Genomic DNA, 27,616 nt, shown 5'->3' with positions numbered 1-27,616 from the left:
GTAGGATTTGTAAAGAATTTATTCGTAAATCAGGGTGGAAAATAAGTATTTGGTCAATAACAAAAATACAACTCAATACTTTGTAACATAACCTTTGTTGGCAATAACAGAGGTCAAACGTTTACTATAGGTCTTTACCAGGTTTGCACACACAGTATTTTGGCCCATTCCTCCATGCAGATCTTCTCGGGAGCAGTGATGTTTTGGGGCTGTCGCCGAGCAACACGGACTTTCAATTCCCGCCACAGATTTTCTATGGGGTTGAGGTCTGGAGACTGGCTAGGCCACTCCAGGACTTTCAAATGCTTCTTACGGAGCCACTCCTTTGTTGCCCGGGCGGTGTGTTTTGGATCATTGTCATGTTGGGAGACCCAGCCTCGTTTCATCTTCAAAGTTCTCACTGATGGAAGGAGGTTTTGGCTCAAAATCTCACGATACATGGCCCCATTCATTCTGTCCTTAACACGGATCAGTCGTCCTGTCCCCTTGGCAGAAAAACAGCCCCATAGCATGATGTTTCCACCCCCATGCTTCACAGTAGGTATGGTGTTCTTGGGATGCAACTCAGTATTCTTCTTCCTCCAAACACGACGAGTTGAGTTTATACCAAAAAGTTCTACTTTGGTTTCATCTGACCACATGACACTCTCCCAATCCTCTGCTGTATCATCCATGTGCTCTCTGGCAAACTTCAGACGGGCCTGGACCCGCACTGGCTTCAGCAACGGAACACGTCTGGCACTGCGGGATTTGATTCCCTGCCGTTGTAGTGTGTTACTGATGGTGACCTTTGTTACTTTGGTCCCAGCTCTCTGCAGGTCATTCACCAGGTCCCCCCGTGTGGTTCTGGGATCTTTGCTCACCGTTCTCATGATCATTTTGACCCCACGGGATGAGATCTTGCGTGGAGCCCCAGATCGAGGGAGATTATCAGTGGTCTTGTATGTCTTCCATTTTCTGATGATTGCTCCCACAGTTGATTTTTTCACACCAAGCTGCTTGCCTATTGTAGATTCACTCTTCCCAGTCTGGTGCAGGTCTACAATACTTTTCCTGGTGTCCTTCGAAAGCTCTTTGGTCTTGGCCATGGCGGAGTTTGGAGTCTGACTGTTTGAGGCTGTGGACAGGTGTCTTTTATACAGATGATGAGTTCAAACAGGTGCCATTCATACAGGTAACGAGTGGGGGACAGAAAAGCTTCTTACAGAAGACGTTACAGGTCTGTGAGAGCCAGAGATTTCCCTTGTTTGAGGTGACCAAATACTTATTTTCCACCCTGATTTACGAATAAATTCTTTACAAATCTTACCATGTGAATTCATGGATTTTTTTTTCACATTCTGTCTCTCACAGTTGAAGTGTACCTCTGGTGCAAATTACTGACCTCTGTCATCATTTTAAGTGGGGGAACTTGCACAATCGGTGGCTGACTAAATACTTTTTTGCCCCACTGTATGAGGGGAAAGAGACATACACCGGTGGCTAGCTGCCCTCTGTTGTAGCTCCGCGTTAGCCACCACCCAACAACTCAGTTATTTTTCCCACATCGACCAGCATCATCGGCCCATATAAACGAAATATAAGTCCACTGAAACACAGACTGTTTGCGAGCGATCGGGGTGGGGGGTGGGGGGGTTAAAGGAGTTAGAGCCGCCTCACTGTAAGCGAAGCCCGGGTGCTTTTTAGCTAAGGGTCGCTAGCCGCGCTAGCTAGCTAGCAGCAACACGTAAGAGAACTTGCTAATATGGGATGTCTTGATAAAACGAGCAGCTATTTGAAGTTTACACACCTACATTCTCACCTGAAAATATCTTTAAAGTTTATTTTGTGACCTAGAAACACTAATAAAAAACATATATAAAACGAAGAGGTAGCCGCCATTGTTTTACTCGGCAGAATTGTGGGATATGGAGTTTTCCACCAAGCGGAAAAATAATAATAAGAATAAGAATAATAAAGCCGACGAATAGTAATAAGTGTGCCTCTTGGCATAGGCACACTTAAAAAGATTAATTAAGTGAGAGGACCAAGGATAAGGAGAAGGGAAGGGTGTGGAAAAAGAGACAGTGAGAAATAAACAGGAGGGAGGTGGTGGGCTGCAGTTGAACATTCCTGAACCTGCTGAGCTCTGATGACGGATCTGATGCTTTGTCTGAGACAGGTCGTTTCCACACACACTCAAGCCAGTAACCCCGGCATGCCGTGACATATCCCTAATGACACACAGAGGGCTGTGCCAGTGTTTTGACTCCTTCTGCAGTCTGTTTGCATGCCAAACGACAGCCTCTTTACAGTCATTACACAACAGCGTGATGATGCACTTAGTGTCCACTTCAAAATCGTGAAGTTTACAGTGTTTAATTTTTGCGTTGATATTACATGTAAAAAGTGTTCTATATCTGCAGAAATAAACGGTAATCTGCAGGATTACCAGGAAGGCCCTCCGTCATTTATTCCCCACCCTGAGTGCCATCTGCTGTGACTGTAACGCTCCCTACCTTAGGCTTGTATGCAGTCGCGAGCATGGACATCTCAACGTTCTGGCCGCGGACGGGTTTGGGTTGGCGCGTCACGGGAGGCCTGGAGGACTTCTGGTTGTTGCGGCACACGCAGATGAAGAAGAAGAGCAACGCGATGGCTAAGGGGATTACCACGCTGGGAACCAGGATGTACAAGATCTCAATGCCAGACTCCTTATGGTCTAAACAGATGGGACATCGAGAGAGGGGAATCATGTCATTTCACACGTCACACATGTGTCACAAAGGCAACATCGCAAACTACGATTTAAAACTAGTGTCTCACCACAGAGGGGTATGTCGCAGAGCTCCATTCTGACCCCCTCATCTAGTGTGAAGCACCAGGGGGCCTCGTGTTTGTTCCCTGGGTTGCGGCAGTACGAGTGTCCTCCGTTAAGCTCCGGGTAGCGCACAGCCTGGTAGTTGTGGCTGTGAGGATACTGGGAGTTCCACGGCTGACACTGACGCCCTGACTTGGTTATGCTTACCGTCCCTCTGTAGTCTACCCCACTGTTGTTATAACATTTGTGATCTGGTGGAATATAACAGACAATGATGTTTTAGCAGCGTCAACACAGTAAATCATTACAATTGCCACATGAACATGTCTCACTCTTGTTAATAGGCTCTGTCATAGGGATCCCGATCCTCAGACAGTTGGCGGCCTCGGGGCTGTCGGAAGTAGCCAGGTCATCGCAGTTTGGCAGTTTCAGTCTCTTCAGTATTATCGGGTTGGAGCGGGCGATGATGTACTCGGTTTTACACAAGTCGTTCTCCAGGATCTCGCATTCGTCCTTACAGAGGTCACGGGGTTTGTCGGACCCCGAGCTGCGGTCGCACGTTGGGAAGGCAAAGTGGCAGAGGGAAGGGATGGCGAACTGCGAGCAGCGGTCAGACAAATGGTTGGACGTCCCGATCATGGTGAAGGCCGCTGGGAACGAGAGGATTCAATTTCAGTTGCTTGAAAGTTTCTAAATAACGAAGAATTAGGAGACTGAATAAAAACAGAGAATTTCATACTTTAAATGCACGACTCGCGCACAGCGATGCTGTTCACTTATTGCAAACATGTGCATTGCTGCGGCTGTCATTATCACTACGGCGACTACGATGAAGAGGAGACGCGAATAAAAAGCGGCCAAGTGAACCTGACAACCATCCAAATGTTTCTCCAGCACATGTTGCTTGAGTAAAAAGGAACATAGAGATCAGTAAGTGTGACATTAAATTCAAGATGCTGAATCTGGACTCTGATATGATTTACAGTCCTACTGTTGGCCTGTTACGACTCTGTGGCGCCATAAATCTCAATTATCACTCGTCCTTGATGTTTCAGATCAGGCTCTGGATTCATGGCCTGCGTCATTCCCTGAACTGTTGCACGGATATAATCAATAATGACCTCTGAGGACAAACGCATGCATACGCATAAAACAAAAAGCACACACGCTGAGACACAGACGTGTAACAACACTGGAAACAGTGTGTCGGCCACATGTGATTCATACTGAGTGGTGAACTCCCTTTGAACTCTCTAAGTGACGTTCTGCTTCCTTCCTGGAGCATATTAATTATGATTACCTTCTGAAAAATCTGAATTTACACAAAGTTTTTATTGAATTACTACATCTTTTTTATTTTTAGCAGCAAATTATGTCTCTAAAAGAGTTTGGCAGTTTCAGTCTCTTCAGTATTATCAGTATTATCAGTATTATTTGTCTTTTAGAGACAAATTATGTCTCTGAAAGACATAATTTTCTCCCATTTAATTGAATCTACCAAAAATGCAGGTGCCATCTGCCATCAAGAGCAAGGACAGAAGAAGCGGCACTTATTCCAATTTTTCAAACAAAGCATAAAGAAATGACTTTTGGCTCAAGACTTTTGCACAGTACTGTATGCCCTTTGGTCATTGATTGTGTTCAGTTGTCTTTCTTGAATCTGCAGGAACTAAATATTTAGTAACATGGAATCATCTTCATCAAGTTAAGCCTGTACACACAAACTAATCAAACGTTTCTTATGAATGAATATGTATTTATGATGGATGTAGAAGTAAATTTAATCTATTCTCAAAACATTAATTCGATTTGTGTTGGCTCGAAGGAGGTTTAGCCCGCTCAAACTCACCTGTGATCTGGGTCTCAATCTCCCCCTGCATCTGCAGCGAGTCGACAAAAATGCTGCGGTTGCCGATAAAGCGGGCGCAGGCTATGCCTCTGTACGGCTGGCAGAATCCATCTTCAGGAAACCCGTTGCTGAGAGGTCAGAGGGGCGAGAAAGAGAGGGTGCTTTTAAAGTTCGTCTGAACAACATGAATCAATTTCATCGACTCTTTCACAGGAAAACCACTAGAGGTCAGTCTACATTAGCATATCCCACAAGACCAACTAGTTCCACTTCTGTGGAGGGAAAGGCTGCTCCTTGCTGCCTTTGCTTGGCTACAGATCAGGCAAACTCAAAGGCAGATATCTAATACACATAAATGTCCTTATTCACAGTAAACTGCTTTAAGAATTAATATCTCACGTCGGACTTTATTCGTGTTGCGTCAGAGAGTCGTCACTCTGAGCCACAATTTAAAACATATGAAAGGAGAAAGAGAGCAACCTTGTTTCTACAGCTATGCAACTCCACTCAGTGAGCTTCTTTTGGGGCATTTCTTTTAATTTCCTCGTTAATGTAACGATTCTTATCCCGCTTAACACAGTCATCATCATCCTCTCCCCTTCCTGTCTCACTCTCTGTGCTTTTTTATTCTTTCTCCATACACACACACACACACACACACACACACACACACACACACACACACACACACACACACACACACACACACACACACACACACACACACAAAGCCCACGCTCACCGGCAGACCACTCGCTCAGTGTGAGATCACTTTGTCATGCGCTTTAAGTCATACCATATGGGACGTTAAGACCAGGCACAACTGCAATATGTGGTATAGGCGAGTCCACGATGCCACTGCATATATGAAGTATATCCTCATGGTGCAGACCTGCTGCCTGAGTAATGGCGAACAGAAGCAGCTAGACTATGACATTTTTAATATATTTAACTTAAAGTGCAGCCAATCACAGCTAAGACACAGGCCTCAGCTGTGATTGGCTGAACAATAACACCAATAGTCAAACATTTCGACTCTGATAGGTAAGGTGGCCCCGAGAGGTCGATTGGACCGCAGCTTATGAAAACACCAGCAAATAGAAAAATGCTGAAAAAGCACACAAAATAAAACTGAATAAAAACCCCAATAGAAATAGAAAAAAAGTTGCTAATAATCACAAAACAACACACAAATGTTTTTGGGGAGACAATAACGTGACGGAAGAGTTGCACAAATGACAAGCCAACAGTAGATGGCCAATAGCAAACTACCTACAGTATTATACGAAGTGTGCAATTAAAACAACAATATAACACATAACATTGATGAATCCTCAACTGCTTTTAATGACGCCTCCGTATTTTTTGATTTCTGTCCGTTCTGTGGCTGGTCCATCACATTATTGTGTCCCCAGAAACATTTCTGGATTTTGTTTTTTCTACTTCTGTTTTATTCAACTTCTGTTGTGTTTTCTACGCTTTTGCTGCATTTTTCTATTTACTTAGTGTTTCCTTAACTTGCAGTCTGTTTGACCTTTCAGGGCCACCATATATGGGGGTTTAAAAAACACTATTGTGTAGCAGCCTAGTGAGAATTTAACTGCTTCTCTACTTCTTTTGCACATCATTCTTTTATTACAGCTTTACAGAAACGTCACTTTTGCTAATGAGAGTTGGATGGTTTACAAGAGATGGTACAAAGTGCGAAAAGCACTAATTTTACTCCACAAGCTGTAAAAATTGCACACACATTCCCCCATCCTGGTTTGGTGTGAGTGTGAGGTCAGTAGGTTACCTCTCTCTGTGGAGTGTTAAGTGACTGAAGGGCCAAGGTCAGTTAACCCCCTTTCCCTGTCTGTGCAGATCTTAAATGGGCTTTCCAGACATGGACACACACTCACACACACACTCATGCACACACACACCCACCCACACTCACACACATGACTACCAGGGCAGCGGTCTGCATACTGCCGATTCCTCAGAGATAGGGTAACTTTACAACTTAATGCAGGTTTAAACAGATTTTATCCCCGGAATATGTAATTTCCTACTAAAATATGCAGTAATAATGACTTCATGTTGCGGTGGGCCTGCAGAGGGCTTAGCACCCCTTCAACAAGCCGCAAATGCATAAACTGATACTCCTTTGGATGTTTTTCACCCTTTTGGGGAAGAGCCGCCTGTGTTTAGGTGAAAGCAATAAAGGGAGTGTCTGGTAATTGTAAGCAGTAATAATTGAATAATTTGAGAGACTTACAATTGGTTAGGTTCCTGCCATTTTTGAACGTAATGAAGCGGAACATAAAAAAAGGTAGCTCTGGCATGAGAAAACATACACAAACGGGATAAAGAGCGAGGGCTGGAGTGTGTCCAGGCAACCCAGAGGTTAGTTTGGTTGTGCGTCACAGAGAACGGTGGACACAAACATCCACACTAGCATGAAGCCACACACAGACAAGCAAATGACAAGGGAGAGGAGACGATCCACCGCAGTGCAGCCAGATCCCCGCGGGCAAATTATAACTACTGCAAGTCAGAACGCCCTAAACCAAAGCGGCTCAGCTTGAATCCCAAGTCGCCCTCACTGGGCTTCCTGTATTTTAGCTTCTTTCACTGGTTTCCAAATCAACGGAGCTTCCAAGACCATGTCTAAGAAGATGATTAAAGCATCTCGTCTGGTAGGGAAGGAATGGATAACAGCATGTTCGAAGAGCGATAGACACATCTACGAAAACCTAATCACTGTGAGACATCTGAGGTTTTCCGAAAACCTCTCTCGGTGTTTTCTTGTCCATTTATTTTCTCATGTGTTTGTGTGTGTCAGTGTAAGCTATCCCGAGCAGGGGAAAGCTAAGCGCGGTTGCTATTTGTGTAAACAGTGAATAACTGTTCAGGCCTTTGATTTTACACACTAACGCCACGGGCCCTCTGTATAATGTTTTATAACAGTTAATTACAAAGGGAGCCTTCTCCGTTCCAGACTCGATCTATAATCCAGATATAAACAGAAAGACGAGCCTCACCACAGAGCCTAAACAAGGTGCTGAAGACACTGATGCATTGTCCAATTACATTTTTTCCGACCTCATTATTTATTCAGGGAAGTGCTTGCTGAGCAGCCATGGTCTTTTTCCACCCAACACCCAGGTTAACATCCACAGTATTAAATAGAGACTAGTATTTACCAGACCTGTGTGGTAAATACATTTGCACAATAGGTGTGTAGAAAAGATATAGAGTTCAACTCATTCGATTCATATGTAATTCAAGTATTTATTTACTTTTTTCACGCTCGAAATAAATAAATAGGGAGATGGATATAAATGGAACATCTAGCTCATGTGAGCCACATGAAGCAACCCTGAATTGGACAAATGGAAGACGTTGGATGGGTGGATGGTTGTTGAAGAATGGAAGTACAAAAACACCTACGTACATGTTGTTATTACCTGGTTGGACCCCATTATAACCGTCCTTTCAAAACAGCTTTAATTCTTGGTGGCACAAGATTTTATCCATACTAGCGTGAGAGCATGAAGCAGTTGGTGCACATTTTTCTCCCCTTCCACCGCATGCCAAATTGGACTGAGATCTGACAGTGTTGTGTGTCAAAATCCCAGTATATCAGCAGTTTCAGCACATCTAGCACCAACAACCATGCCACAGTCTTTGTTCAGCTTTCTTTTCCATTCCAATGCTTGGTTTGAATTTCTGCAGCTCATCTTGACCATGTCTGCATGGCTAAAGGGTTACTGTCATGTCATTAGCTGATTAGTTATTTGTTAATGACCGGTTGAGCAAGTGTACCTAATAAAGTGGGAGGTGAGTTTTATATAAATTTGAAAGCATCCAATAAGAGAACAAGACTGATCCTATCCATACTAACTATTTTGGCACTGTTATAAAAACCAAGCTAACACTGCTTTATGTTTTCAGTCTCACTCGAAATCCCAAATGTAAATCCACACGGTGGTGCTAGGAGATTGTCAAATACATAAGGTAACATAATCCAACATCTGCATATTATTGCATGGTAATCCATCTAATAGGTGTTGAGATGTTTTAATTTGAACCAATGTGGTAAACCATCAGACTCAAACAGCAGCTCTGGAGTCATTCTGTAAACTAAAATTAGGATTACAAGGAAAAGAACATGGACATATTTACAATATTGTGTCTTGAGCCACTTCAAATTTCTTTATGTTTTGCTAGCAAAATTGGAAATAGGTGCAGGGATATATTAAAACATGTGCAAGCCTACATGGAAATAAAGTATAGAAAGCAAAAACAGAGTTTGTACAATTGTAGTGTGAGAGTCAGTATTTGGTATTTGGCCACCTTTATTTTTCATCACTGCCTGAATTCCCTTTGGCATCTTTCTTATAATTTCTTTAAGTAGTCTTCAGGAATAGTTTTCCTTGAAGGCCATTTAAGTTTTTTGTTTGATGTTTCTTCAGCTAGATAAATGGGAACAATTGCTACAGGCTGCTAGCCCAAAGTTGCAATTTCAAATTGGTACCTTGCGAAGTTTTCGATTATGTTTTGACACAACACTGATTCATCATTTGAGTAAAGTGCCTTTTTATGCTTGAACAAGCCATAGGTCAGCAGTCAGTTGCTTGAACTGGTCAGGTGCACGGACTACACTGTGAAAAAGCAGCCAATGTCCAAACAACTGTGAAAAAGCACCGAGAATCGTTGCTCAAGACCATTTTAATAAACATCACAAGAAAGTCTGGCTCCTAGAAGCAAATTCTAAAGAAATTAGGAGTGGCTCAAAACCTTTGCACTGTACATTTTCAGTTTTTCATAGGCAGAAACACACGTGCTTGGACAATGAAACATATAAACCACAAACTGATGATAGGATGGAGTGGGCTCGTTTTGATGTCTTCTCTCTGATCTCTTGACTAATACTGTGTCAGAACATCAGTACAATGACACAGACACGTTCCGGGATTTAAGGGCTGTGGTTTAACACAAACATAGAATTATCAGGAAAGGGAGAGTTTTCAGTTAAGGAAGAATGTTAAAAAATGTTGAGTCAACTCTGAATATCTCTAATAAGTTGTTCAATCTGGATTTTTTAAACCATATTCATCAAAACGTCCAAAGTTCTCAGGATTTCCACAGATTCCGCAAACTCTCCCAGTTCCACTTTCCAATGTGATGACTCGTCTTCACTCTTATCTGCTTTAACTTTTCCGTGACGATTTTTATTCATTAGTGGGACACATGGCAGTGAAGATAACTGTCCGACCAATGAACACAGAACATGAACACAGCTCAAAAAGGCTGTGACACGAATGAGCACACACTTTCTTTACTCCAGAATCAGAATCAGAATCAGAAAGGGGTTTATTGCCAAATGTTGAGCAGGTTTACAACATTAGGAAATTGCTGCGGTGCTTCAGTGCAAACATGCTGTCATAAATAGCACTTAAATAGACATGGAAAAAAATAAAAGTAGGGATAAGAATTAAAAGTGCTACGTGGAAAGATATGTGCATGAGATATACATGAGATATATACATGAGAATAAGAATTAAGAGTGCTACGTTGAAAGATATATACATGAGTGCAGGTGGTGATCAGTGCCAAACATAGAATGATGCAGTGAACACAGCGTAGGGTCATGTGTTAGTGGCGGGTACAGTCATATGGTTATTGTTCATGTGTCCAACAGCAGAGGGGAAGAAACTGTTCTTATGGCGAGAGGTTCTGGTGCGAATGGACCGGAGCCTTCTGCCTGAGGGGAGCAGGTCAAACAGACTGTGTCCAGGGTGAGAAGGGTCAGCTGAGATCCGAGCTGCACGCCGCAATGTCCTGGAGGTGTACAGGTCCTGCAAAGATGGGAGTCTGCAGCCAATCACCTTCTCAGCAGAGCGCACAACACGCTGCAGTCTCTGTTTGTCCCTGATAGTGGCTCCAGCGTACCACACGGTGATGGAGGAGGTGAGGATGGACTCGATGATTGCAGTGTAGAACTGCATCATCGTCCGTGTTGGCAGGTTGAATTTCTTCAGCTGCCTCAGGAAGTACATCCTCTGCTGGGCTTTCTTGATGACGGAGGTGATGGTGGGCTCCCACTTCAGGTCCTGGGTGATGGTGGTACCCAGGAAGCGGAATGAGTCCACAGAGGTGATGGGGGTGTCAGACAGGATGATGGGGGGGAATGGGGCTGTGTGCTTCCTGAAGTCCACAATAATCTCCACTGTCTTCTGGGCATTCAGCACCAGGTTGTTGTGGCTGCACCAGGACACCAGACGTTCAACCTCCCTCCTGTAGGCAGACTCGTCCCCGTCCGATAACGGTGGTGTCATCTGCAAACTTGATTAGCTTGACAGACTGGTGGGTGGAGGTGCAGCAGTTGGTGTACAGGGAGAAGAGCAGAGGAGAAAGAACACAGCCCTGAGGGGAGCCGGTGCTGATGGTCCGGGAGTCCGAGACATTCTTTCCCAGCCTCACATGCTGCTTCCTGTCCGTCAGGAAGTCAGTGATCCACCGGCAGATGGGATCAGGCACATTCATCTGGGAAAGCTTGTCTCGGAGATGGTCTGGAAGGATGGTGTTGAAGGCAGAGCTGAAGTCCACAAACAGGATCCTGGCGTAGGTTCCTGGGGAGTCCAGATGCTGCAGGATGAAGTGTAGGGCCATGTTGATGGCGTCGTCTACAGACCTGTTGGCTCTATATGCAAACTGCAGGGGGTCCAGGAGGGGGGCCGTGAGGGTCCTGAGATGGGAGAGAACTAGGCGCTCAAAAGACTTCATGACCACAGATGTCAGAGCCACGGGTCTGTAGTCATTTAGTCCAGTGATCCTAGATTTCTTGGGGACAGGGATTATGGTGGAGGACTTGAAGCAGGCAGGCACATGACATGCCTGCAGTGAGGAGTTGAAAATGCCAGAAAACACTGGGGCCAGCTCGTTTGCACAGTGTCTGAGGGTGGCAGGAGACACACCGTCTGGGCCGGGAGCTTTCCGAGCATTCAGGTTCTTAAACTGCTTCCTCACATCTGCTTCATGAATATGAAGAGTTGTGGTGGGAGGAGGTGGTGTGACAGAATATGACAAGCGGCCTCGTCCTGGTCTCATTTGAGGATTAAACTTTGGTGTAGGGTTCTGATAATGAAAGAAACCTTTAAGCCTTGAGGATATAAGCTCGAGTGTTTCCCCATAAGAAGTCTGTGATGATGGGTTTGTGCTGAGTTGTGGGGTAAAGGGATGTGAATCTCAATGCTCTTTGTTGGAGCATGCTATGGAAAGGAAAGGATTTGAGGATGATGAGAAGGGGGAGGGAAATCGTGATGACACTTTAGATTTTAGGGTTTTGTTTCCATTAGCTGCTCTGGGTGCTGAGTGAAGAGGAGATGAGCTGCTAGCAACATGAGGTCACAGCTGTTGTATCCTGATTAGGGATGCCCCTAAACTAGTTTTTATTTAATCACTCTCATCCTGGTTTGACAGGAATAATAAATGCTTTGACAGAATCAGGAGGTCTAACATGACCAATAACTTTTTGCTGCTCTAAACCTGCAAATTTAGTTGATAATGTACCTTTTTGTTACCAACCCATTATACATATTACGTTGTATAAATTCATAATTGTCATGTAAAAGAAGCCAAAGTGCAATGATGTGCAAATCATCTAAAGAGAGTCAGAAAAGAAGGTGACTGGTTGGATATGCCCAGTAAAGCTCATGAGTTGTATTGTATCACTTGAATACAACTGTTTGCAAATTTATGTGTTAGACGCTATGTATGTTTGCAACAGATTAAAGATGCCCAACAACAAATCAGACGGCACTTGTGCATCTGGAGATGCACAAGTGCATCTAAGTCTCCGTTTTTCAATTTGTCTGTGCAGCAGGTGAAATCTACACGCATTCGTCAGCATGTTGGGCTCTCTCCATTGGTGTGCACTCGTGATTTCATTATCACAGTAGGGCTGTGTAATGATCTCTTACTGACAGGGAGCCAAAATGGCCACCAGAGGCTGAGGCTGACTGGGATCTGTGGCTGCCAGTGGCCCGTGACCACACTGGGAATGAACAGCAAGTGAGGGCAAACTGAGGCACTGCATCAGGATACAATGGAGAGAGAAGGCCCTCTTGGTCATCATGTTACTGCTGCTCGCTGACTGCAACAATAGAGGCTTCTGTCAGAGAGAAGGAAACTAACAGAGCGCTAAGAGAAGAAGGATGTAAGAACAAACATGAGGGATTAATTTGAGCTGGTGTGCATTTTTTTTAAAAGGGAAAAAAATAAGGAGGCTTCTCTGAAAACAAAATCAAAATCACAGTTTTTTTCCATCCAGCATAGCAAAACTTTGGTAGTATGGTCGAAACTGCCTGAATGCTAAGCTTGATTAATATAGCCATCAGTATGAGGGTTTATTGGGTGCCAAAACCATGAATGAAGCTTTATAATACTAGGAGGAAGAAGGTTTCTTCTTCTGTGGTTTTGTATCACAGTATTAATATAAACAGTAACGGGGTAAACAGTACAAATGGGGAATTCAGTGTCTGCCGTTTACAGATGATCCAGCTGTTATTTTACTGCCTGCCTGGCTACCCACTCAGTCTGGTATCATTTAAATAAATGGGGAGGCTGCACTTTTAAGCACACAGACAGTGGGTCTAAGGCAAAGTGTATAAAACATGGATGTGTCACTGGTTTGGTTTGTGGACTACTGTTTTGGAGCCTCTATGGCCTTTTAAGAGACAAGTAACCAAACACTGGAGTGACCATATAAGCTGTGAGCTAATGCTAGCTAGGTTAAAAAGGATGATGCAGTGGAAACCAGCTAATTATGTGCTAATATAAAAAAAAATCTCTCTCTCTAGATATTTATCTCACTGCGACTGTAACCGGGGTTTAGACATTAGAATTCTCTCCTAATGAGTCATATTTAAGGTGTAGCATCTGTGCTCCACTGACCAGCAGAAAGGGTACACTTCTGAAGAGACCAGGTGCCAAAGAATCAAAACCAGACATTTTGGAAAACTGTGAACAACTTCACTTTAAAAAAATTTCCTCTTTTACAAGAGCAACTTTGTATCAATAAATATGGAAGAAGAGTGTTGTTTACATAAAACAATGAAATAAGACAACAAAATAGAGAATTATTCCGAAACAAAGTTAGTTACTCAGTGGCTTTGACCCTTTGAATATTTTTACTCTGGCTTCATTTTTCAGTCTCATTGCTTATCACTTGGTCTGAATATAGTCTACAGTCGCAGTCTTTGTTTCTCTGCTAATGCCAAATATAGAATTCTTGCACATACTTCAACTGATTTTTACTGAAAAGCCAGTGCAGTGATTAGTGACTTTGAAAAATAAAAGCTAAAGCTTTCATTAAGCTGTCTGTTTGAATAACTCTTGAATTGAGATAAAACCTAGAAAATTATTTTTGTAAAACACTTCACTGAATGCAACTTAGATACTTATCTTATCTATAATAACGCAAAAATGACTCCCAGATATAGATGCTGGTGTTGCACTGCGCTCTGCTATAAGACCCAGAAAAGTTTAATACAAGAGTTCAACATGCAGGAAAGGAACCGACATCAATCCCATCACTCCTCACAAAACTCCTGACCTGGTGACATCACTTTCCCAGAGGGCAGAAGGGACTCAGAGGTCCTGGAGGGTGGAGGGTTTGGGCAGTGAAGGTGTCAATCTGTCTGTCAATTAGGAGTATAGGAGGCAATATGTCTGCTTAAGCCTGACATAAACCCAGTGGTTTTTCGGCAGACGCATACATACAAACAAACAGAGCTCAGGGGTCACAGAGTCGAATTTGCTGCCTGAGGAGGAGAGGGCTGGAGGGTTTTCGCTTGAATAGCCACATGAATGCCTTAGCAAAAACTATAACCCAAAGCAAAGGAAAGTAAAGGAAAAAGTGTGATGAAGAACATTAAAAGGAGGGTCAAAGATTAATAAAATACAAAATACAAAGAACCTGGCAGCTCTGATATCTGAAAAATAGAAATGTTGATAATTTTCAGAACATCTAAAGTCGTTTAAGCAGGAAGGACCAGCAAAATGGGAAAACAGCCTTATAATGTTTGACTTCCATGTAACAAAAAATTAGGGCTCTGAATTCCAAACTGTCAGTCGAGTATAACAAATACATCAGTTCGTAATTTATTTTCGTAAGAGGTCTTCTCCCCCCGGAGAGCTATTACAAATTTTATTCTTGTTTTCCATATCTCTGTTGCAAATAGATTCCTGACTTTATCTTTTTTCTTAATAGCATTCCTTGAATTGACTCCAGGCTGCCAGCAAACATCCGTGTGGAAACAATAATGACGAGAGAAGAAAGGAAAGCAGAAAATAAAGAAGAGTGAAACAAGACTGCCAGGAGCAAACCTGCTTCTACCCCCCGACACACAGATATACACACACACACACACACACACACACAGATATATACACACACACACACAGATATATACACACACACACACACACACACACAGATATACACACACACACACACAGATATATACACACACACTTTTGTGCATGATTTACGACAGCTTATAGCCTAGATCACAGATCCCAATCTGAACACACAGAGACAGACACTTAAAAAAGACAGGAGGACACATGTTTTGGCTAACTGGCTACTGACGGTGCTTAAGGAACAAGAATGTGCATGTTTGAACACAAGCACGGCTTCCTGAGGAAACTGAAATAATCCTTGATGAGAGCGAGTAAGAATCACAAAAGACACGGAGAAAGGTAACACTGTTGTGAAGCTCATAAATAATCCGTCTTTAAACACACTGGGGACTGTATGACAGAGAAAACACACAAAAAGACTTATGTTCAGTTTAAGGACATCCACCTTAAACGACATTCCTGTAACTAAACAAAGCTTCTAATGAACTGCTGACAGTATGTTCTGTATGCCTTTGTCCACTGGATACATTTTCTGCAATTCCCACGGAAAAAAAAGCATTACAAATGATAACACACTTTATTTATATAGCACCTTTAAAAGCAGTTTACAAAGTGATTTGCCAAAAGTGCAAAGCACTTTAGAAAGGTAGAAAGGTTTCAGGTGAAAAGGAAGGTGAAACTTAAAATTATATCTACTGCAATGTAAAAAAACCCAAACAAACCCTAACATCATTAACCCTTTCAAAATTCGCACTAGCGAAATGAAAATGTCAGGGAGCTATACCTGAGCCTGTGACTTTAAACACTGTTCTGGGAGTTAGAAAGATAGTCTAAGAAATACATTTGAGAAAAGGGATACTCTTCAACTGCATGTTGATAACAGATGTCATAAAATACATGTAGATTTTTTCTTTCTTTTCTTTTACAGCCTCTTTTTAATTTACTGCTGGATATATTCAGTCCGGGTGCGGTGTTGAATTTGGCTCTTTGTCCTTGTAGGAGGTGATAGAGTGAACAAAGGTGCAGCATGTTTGATTAACAATGAAGACCAGATCCTCTGTGCTAAAGTTTGCAGTAAGAGCAGTTAAAAGGAAACAACAGTAAAAAGTGTCAGAAATCAATATGCAAAATACTGGATTTTGATCCCAGTCACTGAAAATATATCTTTGGTTCACTTTATAAATTTCTTTTTAGGATGAATGAACAATTATTACCCAATGTGATCAGGTGGAACCCCCTTTCCTTTGCTATACACATCAGTCGTGTTGCTGTTTCTCAACACATTTTACATTCAGAGTATCCAGGCATTTTGTCTGGAGTTCCTGGGAACTACAGGCAAGTAGTAATATGTTGATGAAACTGAAGCACACAACCAAGCTTAAGGAATGTGAGTACAACAGAAAATATTTATTGGAATGCTCCAGCCATAATAGTACAATATTCACCTGCTGTGTGACAACCGGTGTAAAGCACAAATCTTGACACGGACATAAGAACTTACAGGCATACTCAAAAATGGTTTTGCTGAAGGTATTTTAAGGGATATGACTTGTCTTCAAGGTCCAACCTTCCAATAATAAGATAAGTTAAGGCTCCTGCACTCGTGGAAACAAACACAACTATTCATTTGGTGAAAGCGCCAGGCAAACCCTCTCACAGCTGTCGTATATATTTACAATGTGCTTGATATATGTGTACGTATGTGCAACTTTGTGTATGTTCACAGAACCTTTTTGTGATGGAGGAAACATTATAGTATTTCAACAAACCAAAAGGTTTCTGTGCATGCACGAACCTCGCCGACTCACACGAACTGCTTATCAGCCGAAGCTGCATTATAACAAAGTCAAAGTCCCTCTAGAAGCAAGCCAGCGCAAAACACCACTAGACACATATTTGGGGAGTTATTCTGAAGCATTAGCTAAATTAACTTTAATTTGATTGTTTACTTAGACATGGAAATGGCATGTATGGAATCACAGGTCAAATCAGATGAAAACTGTTTAAAGTGTTTGCTGGCTTGGCTGCAAAAACAACCCTCCTTGCTGTTTGGGGGATTTCCCCATCAATTTAAAATAGGAATTCTTTGAGTTCTGTGTTTATACCAAGAGACATGAAGTCAAAATGATCTCCTAATAGCAAATAATTTCACTTTAGCTCTTATTGAGGCGGTCGAGTCCTCAAGATTTTCTGATTAACAAATGCAAATGCAACTTTTTTTTAGATTCTAACATTTTATAAAAAAAATGGATATCCTGATATATCTCTGCTTTTCCACATAGTACTACATGGTGTATATAAAAAAATCACTTAACACACTTAAAATAAATGTATTGAGTGGGTTAACTTTTGGAGGCTTTGTTTATTTTTATTTTTTTGGACTGACGATGATGTGAAAGTGTCAAAGTGTATCGTTAGAATGTATCAAAGTGCTACAGAAAGCATTATCAGTGGTCAGACAAAGCAATGGCTATGGGGAAGGGTGAAATCAAAAAGGTATGCGATCCCAGTTGTAATGCATTTGGCAAATTCATTTGTGACTCATAAGACTCAGTCATGAACATGGGTGTCTGTGTGTCATTTTTCACCACACAGACTAAGAGTTTTCATGCTAAGACTGGGTCAGCAGCATTTTATAAAGTCCACTTTAAAATTGCTAAAGTGCAGGAGCAGTGTAAACTCTAGGCATACAATATATCTCTTACAGTCTTTACAAAAACAGAGCTGAACCCAGGCTGGAAAAAGAAACATAATTTAATCAGTTTTGTCACCAGGCTCCAGCAGCCCAAATTTGCTCATACTTGACCTCACCCTATCCTGGCCCACCTAAGATGAGTTTGACATCATTTCACAGCAGTGAATGAATCTGATCAAAACAGAAAAACATACGTAATCTGGGCTCTCTGCCTCACAATGACACTAATAAAACTGTATAATTGGTCCAGTGAGGTTGCATTCATCTAGCTTTTCAAGAAAATCCAGAAAAGGAGACTTTATCAAAACCCTGAATGGCCTTTGGTCACATGCATGCAATTTGGTGGGCGCCAGGACTAATAAATGCTAAACTGATTGATAAACTGACCTGAACTGATGGAAGATAATAACACTCTCAGCGCAAACTGCATTGATCACATTAAGTGCTGCATGCCATCTGGCTTTCGCTGGCAGGACAGCGATCTAAACTGCTAACAAAAGCGTCTATATAACCTCGAAATAGACACAACGTACACTGTGCCCATTTGTTTCTCTCACACACCACCAAGGGCAAAGAAAGAGCACTTTCTCTGCATACAGTTCCCTTTTTTCCTGTGCAAAAGTGTATATGTGTGTGTGTGTTCATGGGAGGTTTAGGGCAGAGTTCAGGGAAAACCCAAATACCCTGTGTAGACCTTCTAACCCTCAGGGAGAAACTGTGATTCACAAAATATCTCTCTCTCTCTCTCACACACGCACACACACACACACACACACACACACACACACACACACACACACACACACACACACACACACACACACACACACACACACACACTTTGCCAGATCTGACCTTGACCAGACCTGCCAACGAGATCACCAACACACATACACAAAGAAACCTGGGAAACAGGAAGTCGGCCTTGTCCAAGCATGTGTGCGAAAGCTCCGTTAATAAAGAGTGGTGTATGAAAACTCATGTGTGTAAAGACAGACGTGTGTCGCGTCTAATGCCTAATAATGTAAATTGCTTTAATGGCTAAGGCCGTCTACAATTTATGCCCCCCCCCCCCCCCCCCCCCCCGAGTGTGTGGGGCAGGATTTAGGTGGGGCTTGTGGGAGGGAGGCTGTGGTGGGATCTCTGATTTCAAACAGCCGCTGGTGCTCTGGGACCAGGGCATGTCAAAAGGGCCCGTCCCCGATGAGCCATATTAGGGCCCTGATCCCCAATCAATCAGCACCACGCTAAAAAGAATCCCAAACAAGACGGCAATTAAGCCCCGCCGAGGACTTAACTAAACACGTGAGAGAGATAGGCTTTGTAAGAGCAACTCTGTGGGCACTTCTTTGACTCAGTTTGTGAGTGTGCATTTTTTGCACGCCTACTTGTGGGGAAAAAGGCCCCAATCTATGCAAAGTACAGAGGTTCAAAATGTCCCTGCAGAACAACCTTTGTTTTTCAAAGTGGAACAGTAAACACACTCATATTTGAACACGAAGCATCAGAGCGCCTACCGATTATGTTTTGACGACTAGACTAGAAGCTGAGTCTGATATGCAAATGCAGGTAAAAAGGAGACCTTTAATATGCTATAACTTGCTTTTTCACCTGGTGAGGTGACCATTGAACCTTTAACTATAATGCCCTTTTTTGACAATTTCACCAGTGAATTATATGATACACACACCAGCTTATTTTAATGGGGTCAGGCTGGAGGATTTGACTGGCTTTCATTGAATGACCCAAACATGGACAGAATACCTTTTTATAAATTTCGCCAAGAAAGTTTCCCCGCTTCATGTTCCACGTTTTGCAGATGAACATAAGCAAATAGGGGACTGTCCACCAGCTACTGCTCTTACCCCAATTAAACTGCAAGCAGGTTGAGAAAACTCACAGAGCCATTTGCATGCAAGTCCGAATGGCAAGAAAAAAGACTTTCAGTGTGACAGATGTGTTCCCCCTACTCCTAAAATTAAAAGAGAGAGAAGAGCCCCATGTGTTAGTCTGAAGCGCTGAAGAAAATCAGCATGTGGTCGAGAAGAAATGCATCCAAAAATTGAGAGGGCCTGTCATCCCCTCAGTCTGAATGGGTGCGATGCTTGTGGTGTAGAGCAAATCATAATCAGTCCTGGCCAGCATCAGAGAACCGCAGCCGTGTTGACACTGGCACCGAGGTGCGAAGAAGTGAAACCAAAATCCAGGGTTTCTCAATACAGCACACAAGTTCACAGTCTCAGTAAGAGTCTATTGTGACCAAAAACAGCACATGCACTATGCTGCGGGCTGGGGGGTTTAATGGGCGAGTGGTTTTGAAATGGCGGGCCTGCATATCTCTCTGAACTAACAGGACACTTTTTTGCGCCTCGTTTCAGAGTTAGCATGCATTTGGGGTTTTGTTAATATCAAATAAGGCAACTGGTTAGCCAAACAGCATGTTCACCTTCTTCCTGAAGTTAAGAAATAACGTTTGTATGCTGAATGCGACTCTATCGCCAGGGGTTGCTAGCATGATGACATAAATAAAGGAAGCAGCTACCTCGGCTTTGTCCAACACCACAGATTCACATTTTATATGTTGATTGTGTTATCTGTAAAACTGCTAAAGTGATTTAAAAAAAACCAAAACCCAGATTGTAGGGTTGCAGGAGGTTATGTGTGGTGCTTTCTGGGAGTCCTGAAGGCAGTTGATGCATTTCAGTGTTTTCAATGGACTAAACAAACAGTTTGAATTTTGTTTACTTTGGACAGCAGCAGGCTGGCTCATTCCCTGTTCTCAGTTTTGATGCTAAGCTATGTTAACCAGCTGGTGCAGATTCACATTCATCAGGCTGGTCTACTCATTGTAAGGCACCTTAGTAGCTGTGCAATAACAAGAGAGAGTTTTAAGGAAACTTGCCATATGTGGAAAAATGTAATTACCCAGAGTTTCACTGGAAGGCAGCAGATAAAATGTGAATGCACCACATAAAACACTGCAGTCAGTGTAAAAAAAAAAGAAGCTAGTAACCACAAAGACAATAGGTGAGCCTAAACTCAAAAGAAATGCTTACTGAGAAGATAACACCCTACAGAAACGGCCCTATACTGATTAAACTACGTGACTGCGGTCTCTTGTTGCCTAAGAGCTGGAAGATCTTGAGAGGGAAATACAAGATACAGCCTTGAGCTGAAAATCTGTAATAGATTCCCTAAATAATTATTCAATTTAAAAGCTTAATTGTGGTTTAATTTTGCATGCTTTGCTGATCGTTGCCAGATTAAAAAACCCTCGACGGCATCGCTGTATCCTCCCCCCTGCTTGCAGAACACACCTAGAAGGCAGTGCCGTACATCAAGTGTGCAATTACAAGCCGTATTAATAAATCGGTGCCAATTACATAGATATTGCAAGCACAAACATTTCATAACAGCTGCTCTACATGAGGAAGAAAAGACTTTCCAGGGTCTCAATCAGTCTGTTTTGATTACTGCAGGCGCACAAGCCTCGTCAAGCTACAGCATCAACTTTGTGTGGCATCTTCAAGTCATTACACGTTATGAAAACGACTTCCTCAAACTAATTTGTCAATCAGCCCCAGCACCGTGCAGGGCGGGACACACACACGCCACGGTCCCGTCTATACAAAGTCAAATTGCTCCTGGATTTATTTATTTTTTAACCCTTTGATGCTTTGAGTGTACAACAGGATTGCCAGCAGGCTAAAAGGCGGAGCACGCCTCCGGGCCGTTGTCTCCTCAGCTCCAAGGTCGATTTAATCTAGTGTGTTGACAGCTGGCTAATTACAGAGCCTTATACAGTGTGTTGGTTGGTTTCTTGCCACACAGCCACATGCACACTGAGATACAGAGGACATATGTATATACACACATACACACACACACACATACAGGAAAAGTTAAGACTGAATGTGCGTTTACACTATATTACAGTTAAACACACCTGATTGGAGCAATCACCTCAAGTCATCAAGTTACATGTAAACGAGAGATCAACCGGCAAATTAATCGCAAGCTTATAAAAAGTAAAAAAAAGATATTACACACACACACACACACACACACATATATATATACACACTCACTACAACAGAAATTTTGATACAATAAAGACTTTCAGCTCTTGATGGACACTAATGATGAGTAAACCAGCACAGCGCGTCCTTCATCGAGCGCATTCAACCGTTCACTTCCTAAAAAGGGGGATACGTCGAAGCGAGTGAAAGGAAGATTAAGTGTAAGCAATGAGCAGAAAGGTTAGAGCTCTGACCAAATAAAAAAAAGGAGCCAGAGAAAACAGAGCTGAGAGAATCTGTTCTCTGTTAAACCTGCCTCTCTTTTATTCTTCGGCACAGAGTGGACTGAGGAGAAAGGAGGCACAGGAGAGGGAAAGGAGGAAATAAGAAAAAAAGAAAACAGCCATTTTTGTGATTTTCTTAAGTTTTTTTTTTTTTACCAGCGCCGAGAGAAAAGCAGCGGGGGAAAGTTTTGCGAAATTTAAACAGCCTCGACAGCCGGGGTGCAGTGTTATTAATCTTTTCAAACAGCGAGAAAACCCCTGTATTATAAACACAGACAGAGACTCTGGGATCGGCGGCTGTGTTACGTAAAGTGTGTTTATTGCTTCTGTCAGATTAAAACTGTGTATATCCAGTAAGTCAACATCTTTATTTTGAGGGGGGGAAACATATATAAGCTGCTGTTTCTGAAAATCTGAAAAGGAACTAGGAAATAGAATAGAATAGAATAGCCTTTATTGTCATTGTACAGAGTACAACGAAATTGGAGTGCCACTCCCTTGGTGCAAGTTTCAATAATAAATATAAATGTAAAATTTAAAAAGTACAAAAAAAAACAATCGTAAGTACTCAAACAATAGTATGTACAATATATACAGGATAGCAGCATTAATATAATGACAGTATGAATAGCAGCATAATATAATGACAGTGACGGTATGGAATAGGTTCAATTGTTTTTGTGCTTATTTACTACGGTGATAGCTCTGGGAAAGAAGCTATCCCTGAATCTGTTTGTCCTGGTTTTATGTGACCTGTACCGTCGGCCTGACGGTAATAGTTCAAACAGTTGGTTGCTGGGGTGAGAGTGGTCCTTGATGATATTGCCAGCTCTGCTGAGGTACCGAGAGTTTGCAGTGACCTCCAGGCTGGGCAGAGAGCAGCCAGTGATCTTCTGGGCTGTGTTGATGACCCTCTGCAGTACTTTCCTGTCTGCAGCTGAGCACCCTGCATACCATGTTGTTATGCCGTACATTAGGATGCTCTCTATGGTGGCTCTGTAAAATGTCACCAGCAGCCTCTCCTCCAGGTTGTTCCTCCTGAGCACTCTCAGAAAGTGGAGACGCTGCTGGGCCTTTTTAACCACCGCTGTAGTATTTGCAGTCCAGGAGAGGTCATCAGATATCTGCACGCCCAGAAACCTCATGGAGTGTACCCTCTCCACACAGCTCCCGTGAATGTAAAGTGGGGCCGGGTCTGCTCTGCCCTTCCTGAAGTCCAAGATAAGTTCTTTAGTTTATCTTGGACTTCAGGAAGGGCAGAGCAAATAACCTGTAATCTGTAGGAAGATGGAAAACACATCCCAGCAGACACAAAACACCACCGGCATTTAACTTACGTTAGTTGTGTTTCTTGTCATCTAGTTAAATGTATGATCAATATTATTATGGCTTTGCTTTTGGTCTCCACCAGTATTGAGGAAAAATATCTGGTCTGCTAGCTGCTAATCACACCTGTGTGCCTTTCACTTCCATGCAGAAACTGTATTGTGGGTTTTGGGTCAAAGCTCTGCAGAACTAAAAGGAAATGTAGAGTTGGGTGATACCTCTGTGGGTTTGGCACCAACACAAAAATCTTTCAGGTTTTATATTTTACAGCTGCTTTAACCATATGAATGATGCAAACTTCCAAGTCATGCATTCAGTGCCTCCCTTTAGTGTTTTAACATTATAATTCAAGTTAAAAAAGGCATTTAAAGATCAGGTTCAGCCTAATGTGAGTCTCGTTCGAATGCAGACAGAAAAAGAGAGTAAATAACTGCATCTTCCACTGTTTTAGGCAGCTTTATCGCAGCGTGGGGACTTTAGATGCTAGCTTTTTCTGGGAGTATTTAACTGCCTCTGATGGGAGCTTACATCGGAATCTCACGCCGGCTCACGCGGCTAATCACACCTGAGCGCCCCCGACCCCGACCGGACTCCGGCATCAAAGAAAAACATGCAACTCCCAAATGTTAATGGTGCCATCGTCCTCCTACTCTGCTAACAGTATTTGTCTTTCACTCCCTTCACCCCACTCGCCGTGCATAGGCAGAAAAAAAGGGAATGAATAAAGTTGGGGCGCTCTAATTTTGGCAGGCGAGACTTTTCCCCCCTCTCCCTGTGTTTGTGCAGGCTCTGTGAAAACATCTCCAAGGTGGAGAGAAGATGGAGGAGAATGTCAAGCAGGAGCCCTGACACAGTAATCTGCTTCTTAATTATGGTAACTGCTGATATAATAGTGGACTGTGGACTGAATCAGCGCTTTAGATTTGATGCGAGTCAAAAGTAACTCACAGCAATTAGGCGTTGAAGCTTAACTTGGACAGATGACAGGTGGACCTGAAGGCACATTTTCAGATATTAGAGGAAAATACACCATGCATGGCTGTAAATATAAAGCTACAATGTTTGTACAAGTGAAATGGCTTCGATCAAAGGTTGGAAACACGGACATAGGAAGCCTCAAAAATAACACTTTTAGCTTATCACTATAAAACAATTAAAAATACAGTTCATATTGTTGTGTTGCAATTTTATTGTTGGACAATAGCAAAGGATTTCTGGTCTGCACTCGGACAAGTTAGGCCCACACTTGTCTGTTGCAACCACAGGAGTCGCCCCCTGCTGGCCACCTGCACTGGCTGCACTGGCCGCAAGCTACGTCGCGTTTTACATCGAATTTCTAAAATTTAGAGCAGCGGCGCTTGCTTGCTTCGCTGGTGTATGAAAACACAACTGATTCGTGCAACATATCCATCACATAAGACAAAATAACATTACAGGCACTACCAATGAACACTAATTTACAGTAAGTTAATATTAAAAATGTACATATACACTGTGGTGGGGTGTGGTATGTGGCTCAGCTGTAGGGGAGGGGTGGTGTCAGGGGAAGGCTGACTGACACAGCTGATTTTCATGGTATAATTATGCCTTCCCTATTTGAGTGGGATGCCGGGACCTGACAGGAGAGCTGTGTGTACTACACAGGAGAGAGGCGGCTGTAAAGCTGCCTAACCGGAGTGGCTGCAAAGCAGTGTGCCATGGGTCATCATGTACACATAACTCATCTCATCCAACTCTTAGCAAAAGTATCCTAAAATGACAAAATTTGCGATTAAGAGGGTTGCGAAACTGGCATAATGTTTCGGCTGTAACCTGAAAATTAAAACAATTTTCAGGTTTCCACTGTTCCATACCTGGAACAACAGAAACAGAAAGAATAAGTAAACAGACATGCCACGCATAGCCACATATCCATATTTAATTACTGACCATCTATTGGTGCTGCTCATTTTTAGCTGTTGGCATCTGGAAAGACAGAAGCCCTGAAATATCTTCATTTCACCAAACCTTTAACATTCCAAAATGCCATGCTTTAAACTTTAAGATGTCTCTTTCCATCTCTCAATCATCTACGTGTCTTTCCCCCCCTAATTTCAGACCTGCTTTACTGCACTTCCTTCCTCTGGTCTCAGGCAGCTCCATTCAACACAAACTGCTTGGATTGTGAGCTGAAACCTCGAGGCTCTCCGCACTAAAAACCAAACCCTCGGGACACACACTGTAATCCTTTGCACACCACAGAGTGTATACTTTTTAGTTCGGCTCAGAGGGGATGGAAATCTCAGCCCAGGCTGAAGCAAAGGCAGCACAGAGGACCTGAAGTTTGCGTTCAGGTTCAACAAGGTGGGTGGCGAGAAATTTTCCCCAAAATTTATGAGCAATACTTGCGGATAATTCTTCCCTACAACACCGCTGTCACTTTCAGCTTCTTGGGAGCAGGAGGTGAAAGAAAGAAAAAAAAACAGTGCAGGGTAAATGAATACAATTCACACAAACTGACAAGCTTCTAAACCAGATGTCTTTCAGAAAACTCTAAAGGAGCAGACGTTTTGATTGCTGAACAGCTGTGGTATGAGGTAACTGGCCAAAGGTCACCAAGTGTCATCATTAGGTGAACTTGTCTTCTTGATGGCTGCCACCCTAACTTTACAGCTAATAAGCTGGCCGTGACACTAATGATGAGCAGCAGCCCGCCGCCACCGCACCTCCACTGTTGTCAAAGGAGGCACCTGTCTATTTAAATGAAGGCTGTAATGACTGTAATGACTCGAGCTCGCGCTGCTTCCGCTTGACTGCAACCCTTTCCTTTAAAAGTCGACAGAAAAGAAAACAAGGTGAGGAGAAGGTAATTTCTTCCACACCCATGGCGTACAATGTGTCTAGTTTGTTGAAGAGCTAACTCGATGAGCTTTTCAAGGCTCAGGCTGATCACTGTGTTCTGCTGGATCAAAGTTTTCTTTGTGCCAACTTTTATCACTAGTATAAAGCCTTTGAAAGCAGTTTATAAACCTTAACAAACGTTACCATAAAATGATGTGTGACTATGATGCAAGAGCAGAAACCTCATGGTTTAAAATGATACTTTGACAATGAAAATAAATCTTTTATACATAGCATATGGGTGTATTTTAACTAGAATGCTTGAAAATTGTGGTTTTGTGTGACAACTGGAATGTTTGGCACTGTCCCAGTTATAATAACATACACTTGTTCAAGTGCTAGTTTCAAACCAAGCATCCAAAAGGGGAAGAACGGTGACTTGAACGTGGCATGATTGAAAGAGTTGATCAGCTGGTGTTTTTGCATGCAACCATCTCTAGGGTTTACAGAGAACGGTCTGAAAATGACACACAAAAAAAGAAAATGCCTTATTGGTGTTAGAGGGCAGTGGAGAATGAGCTAATGGGAAGGGAGAAGTAACACAAATAAGAAAAGATACTTACTTTGTGACTATAAGGTGACAATCAACCGACAACAAGGAATAAAAGTAGGTTTTAAAAAAATAAAAAGAACTATTTAAACGAAAAACCTGTTATACCCAAAATATGCAGAAGAGCATCTCTGATCACACAACACAAACATTGAAGGGCTACAGCAGCAGAAGACCACAAAAGGTGCCACTGCTGTCAGCTAAAATCACAACTCACCAAAATGGGACGACAGGAGATTGGAAAAATGTTCGAAGGTCTGATGAGTCGCAATTTCTAACTACAACGCTCACACTGCATGGTCAGAATTTTCTATCTTGCCTTGTACTAATTGTTCAAACTGCTGGTGGTGTTCTGGTTTTTCTTGGCAAAAATTGGGTACCTTACCACCAATTAAGTATTGTTTAAATATCTCAGCCTGCCTTAGTTTTCCCCTCATACCATAGTTTCAGGAAGGCCATGAAAACATTCCTCCTCCCATTTTTGTCCATATTGACATGACAGCATCGTATAATCGACCATACTTTGCTCATCAAGAATTAAAGCAGTTCTGAAAGCAAAAGAGAGTCCGATCAAACTCTAGTAAGGTGTATCTAATGAAGTGGCTGGTGAGTGAATGTCAGTATGTAGCAGAAGGAGGCTAAAATCACTTCCTCCTACTTGAAATCTCATTCAATTTTCCATTTCAGTTTATTTCCAGCACGACCGTACTGCGAAGCCAAAAGTCTCTTTGAAATTTCTTCTTTTTATTGATGTTTCCCTTGAGAAAGTGCATTGTGATTCTTTTGTGAACCAACTGCAT

The 27,616-nt window shown here is 42.5% G+C and overlaps 1 protein-coding gene across 3 annotated transcripts in view; it reads right to left on the bottom strand.

The window, feature by feature from the left end:
- The window catches only part of LOC146649245 (inactive tyrosine-protein kinase transmembrane receptor ROR1-like), a 146,001-nt gene that overhangs the window by 19,295 nt on the left and 99,090 nt on the right, over positions 1–27,616 (bottom strand). For all 3 annotated transcript variants that reach the window (XM_085385728.1, XM_085385729.1, XM_085385730.1), the window contains 4 exons: positions 4,650–4,777; positions 3,133–3,450; positions 2,806–3,051; positions 2,499–2,701 (listed from right to left, as the gene is read on the bottom strand). In XM_085385728.1, coding sequence (XP_085241854.1) covers positions 2,499–2,701; positions 2,806–3,051; positions 3,133–3,450; positions 4,650–4,777 — 895 coding nt within the window. The remainder of the gene's footprint in view (positions 1–2,498; positions 2,702–2,805; positions 3,052–3,132; positions 3,451–4,649; positions 4,778–27,616) is intronic.

The sequence above is a fragment of the Rhamphochromis longiceps genome, linkage group LG17, assembly GCF_057381845.1.
Source record: "Rhamphochromis longiceps isolate RC_006_pf linkage group LG17, R_longiceps_female_GT1.1, whole genome shotgun sequence".
Lineage (NCBI taxonomy): Eukaryota > Metazoa > Chordata > Actinopteri > Cichliformes > Cichlidae > Rhamphochromis > Rhamphochromis longiceps.
The sequence above is the reverse complement of the archived record's forward strand: the minus strand, read 5'-3'. Positions and strand labels throughout refer to the sequence as shown.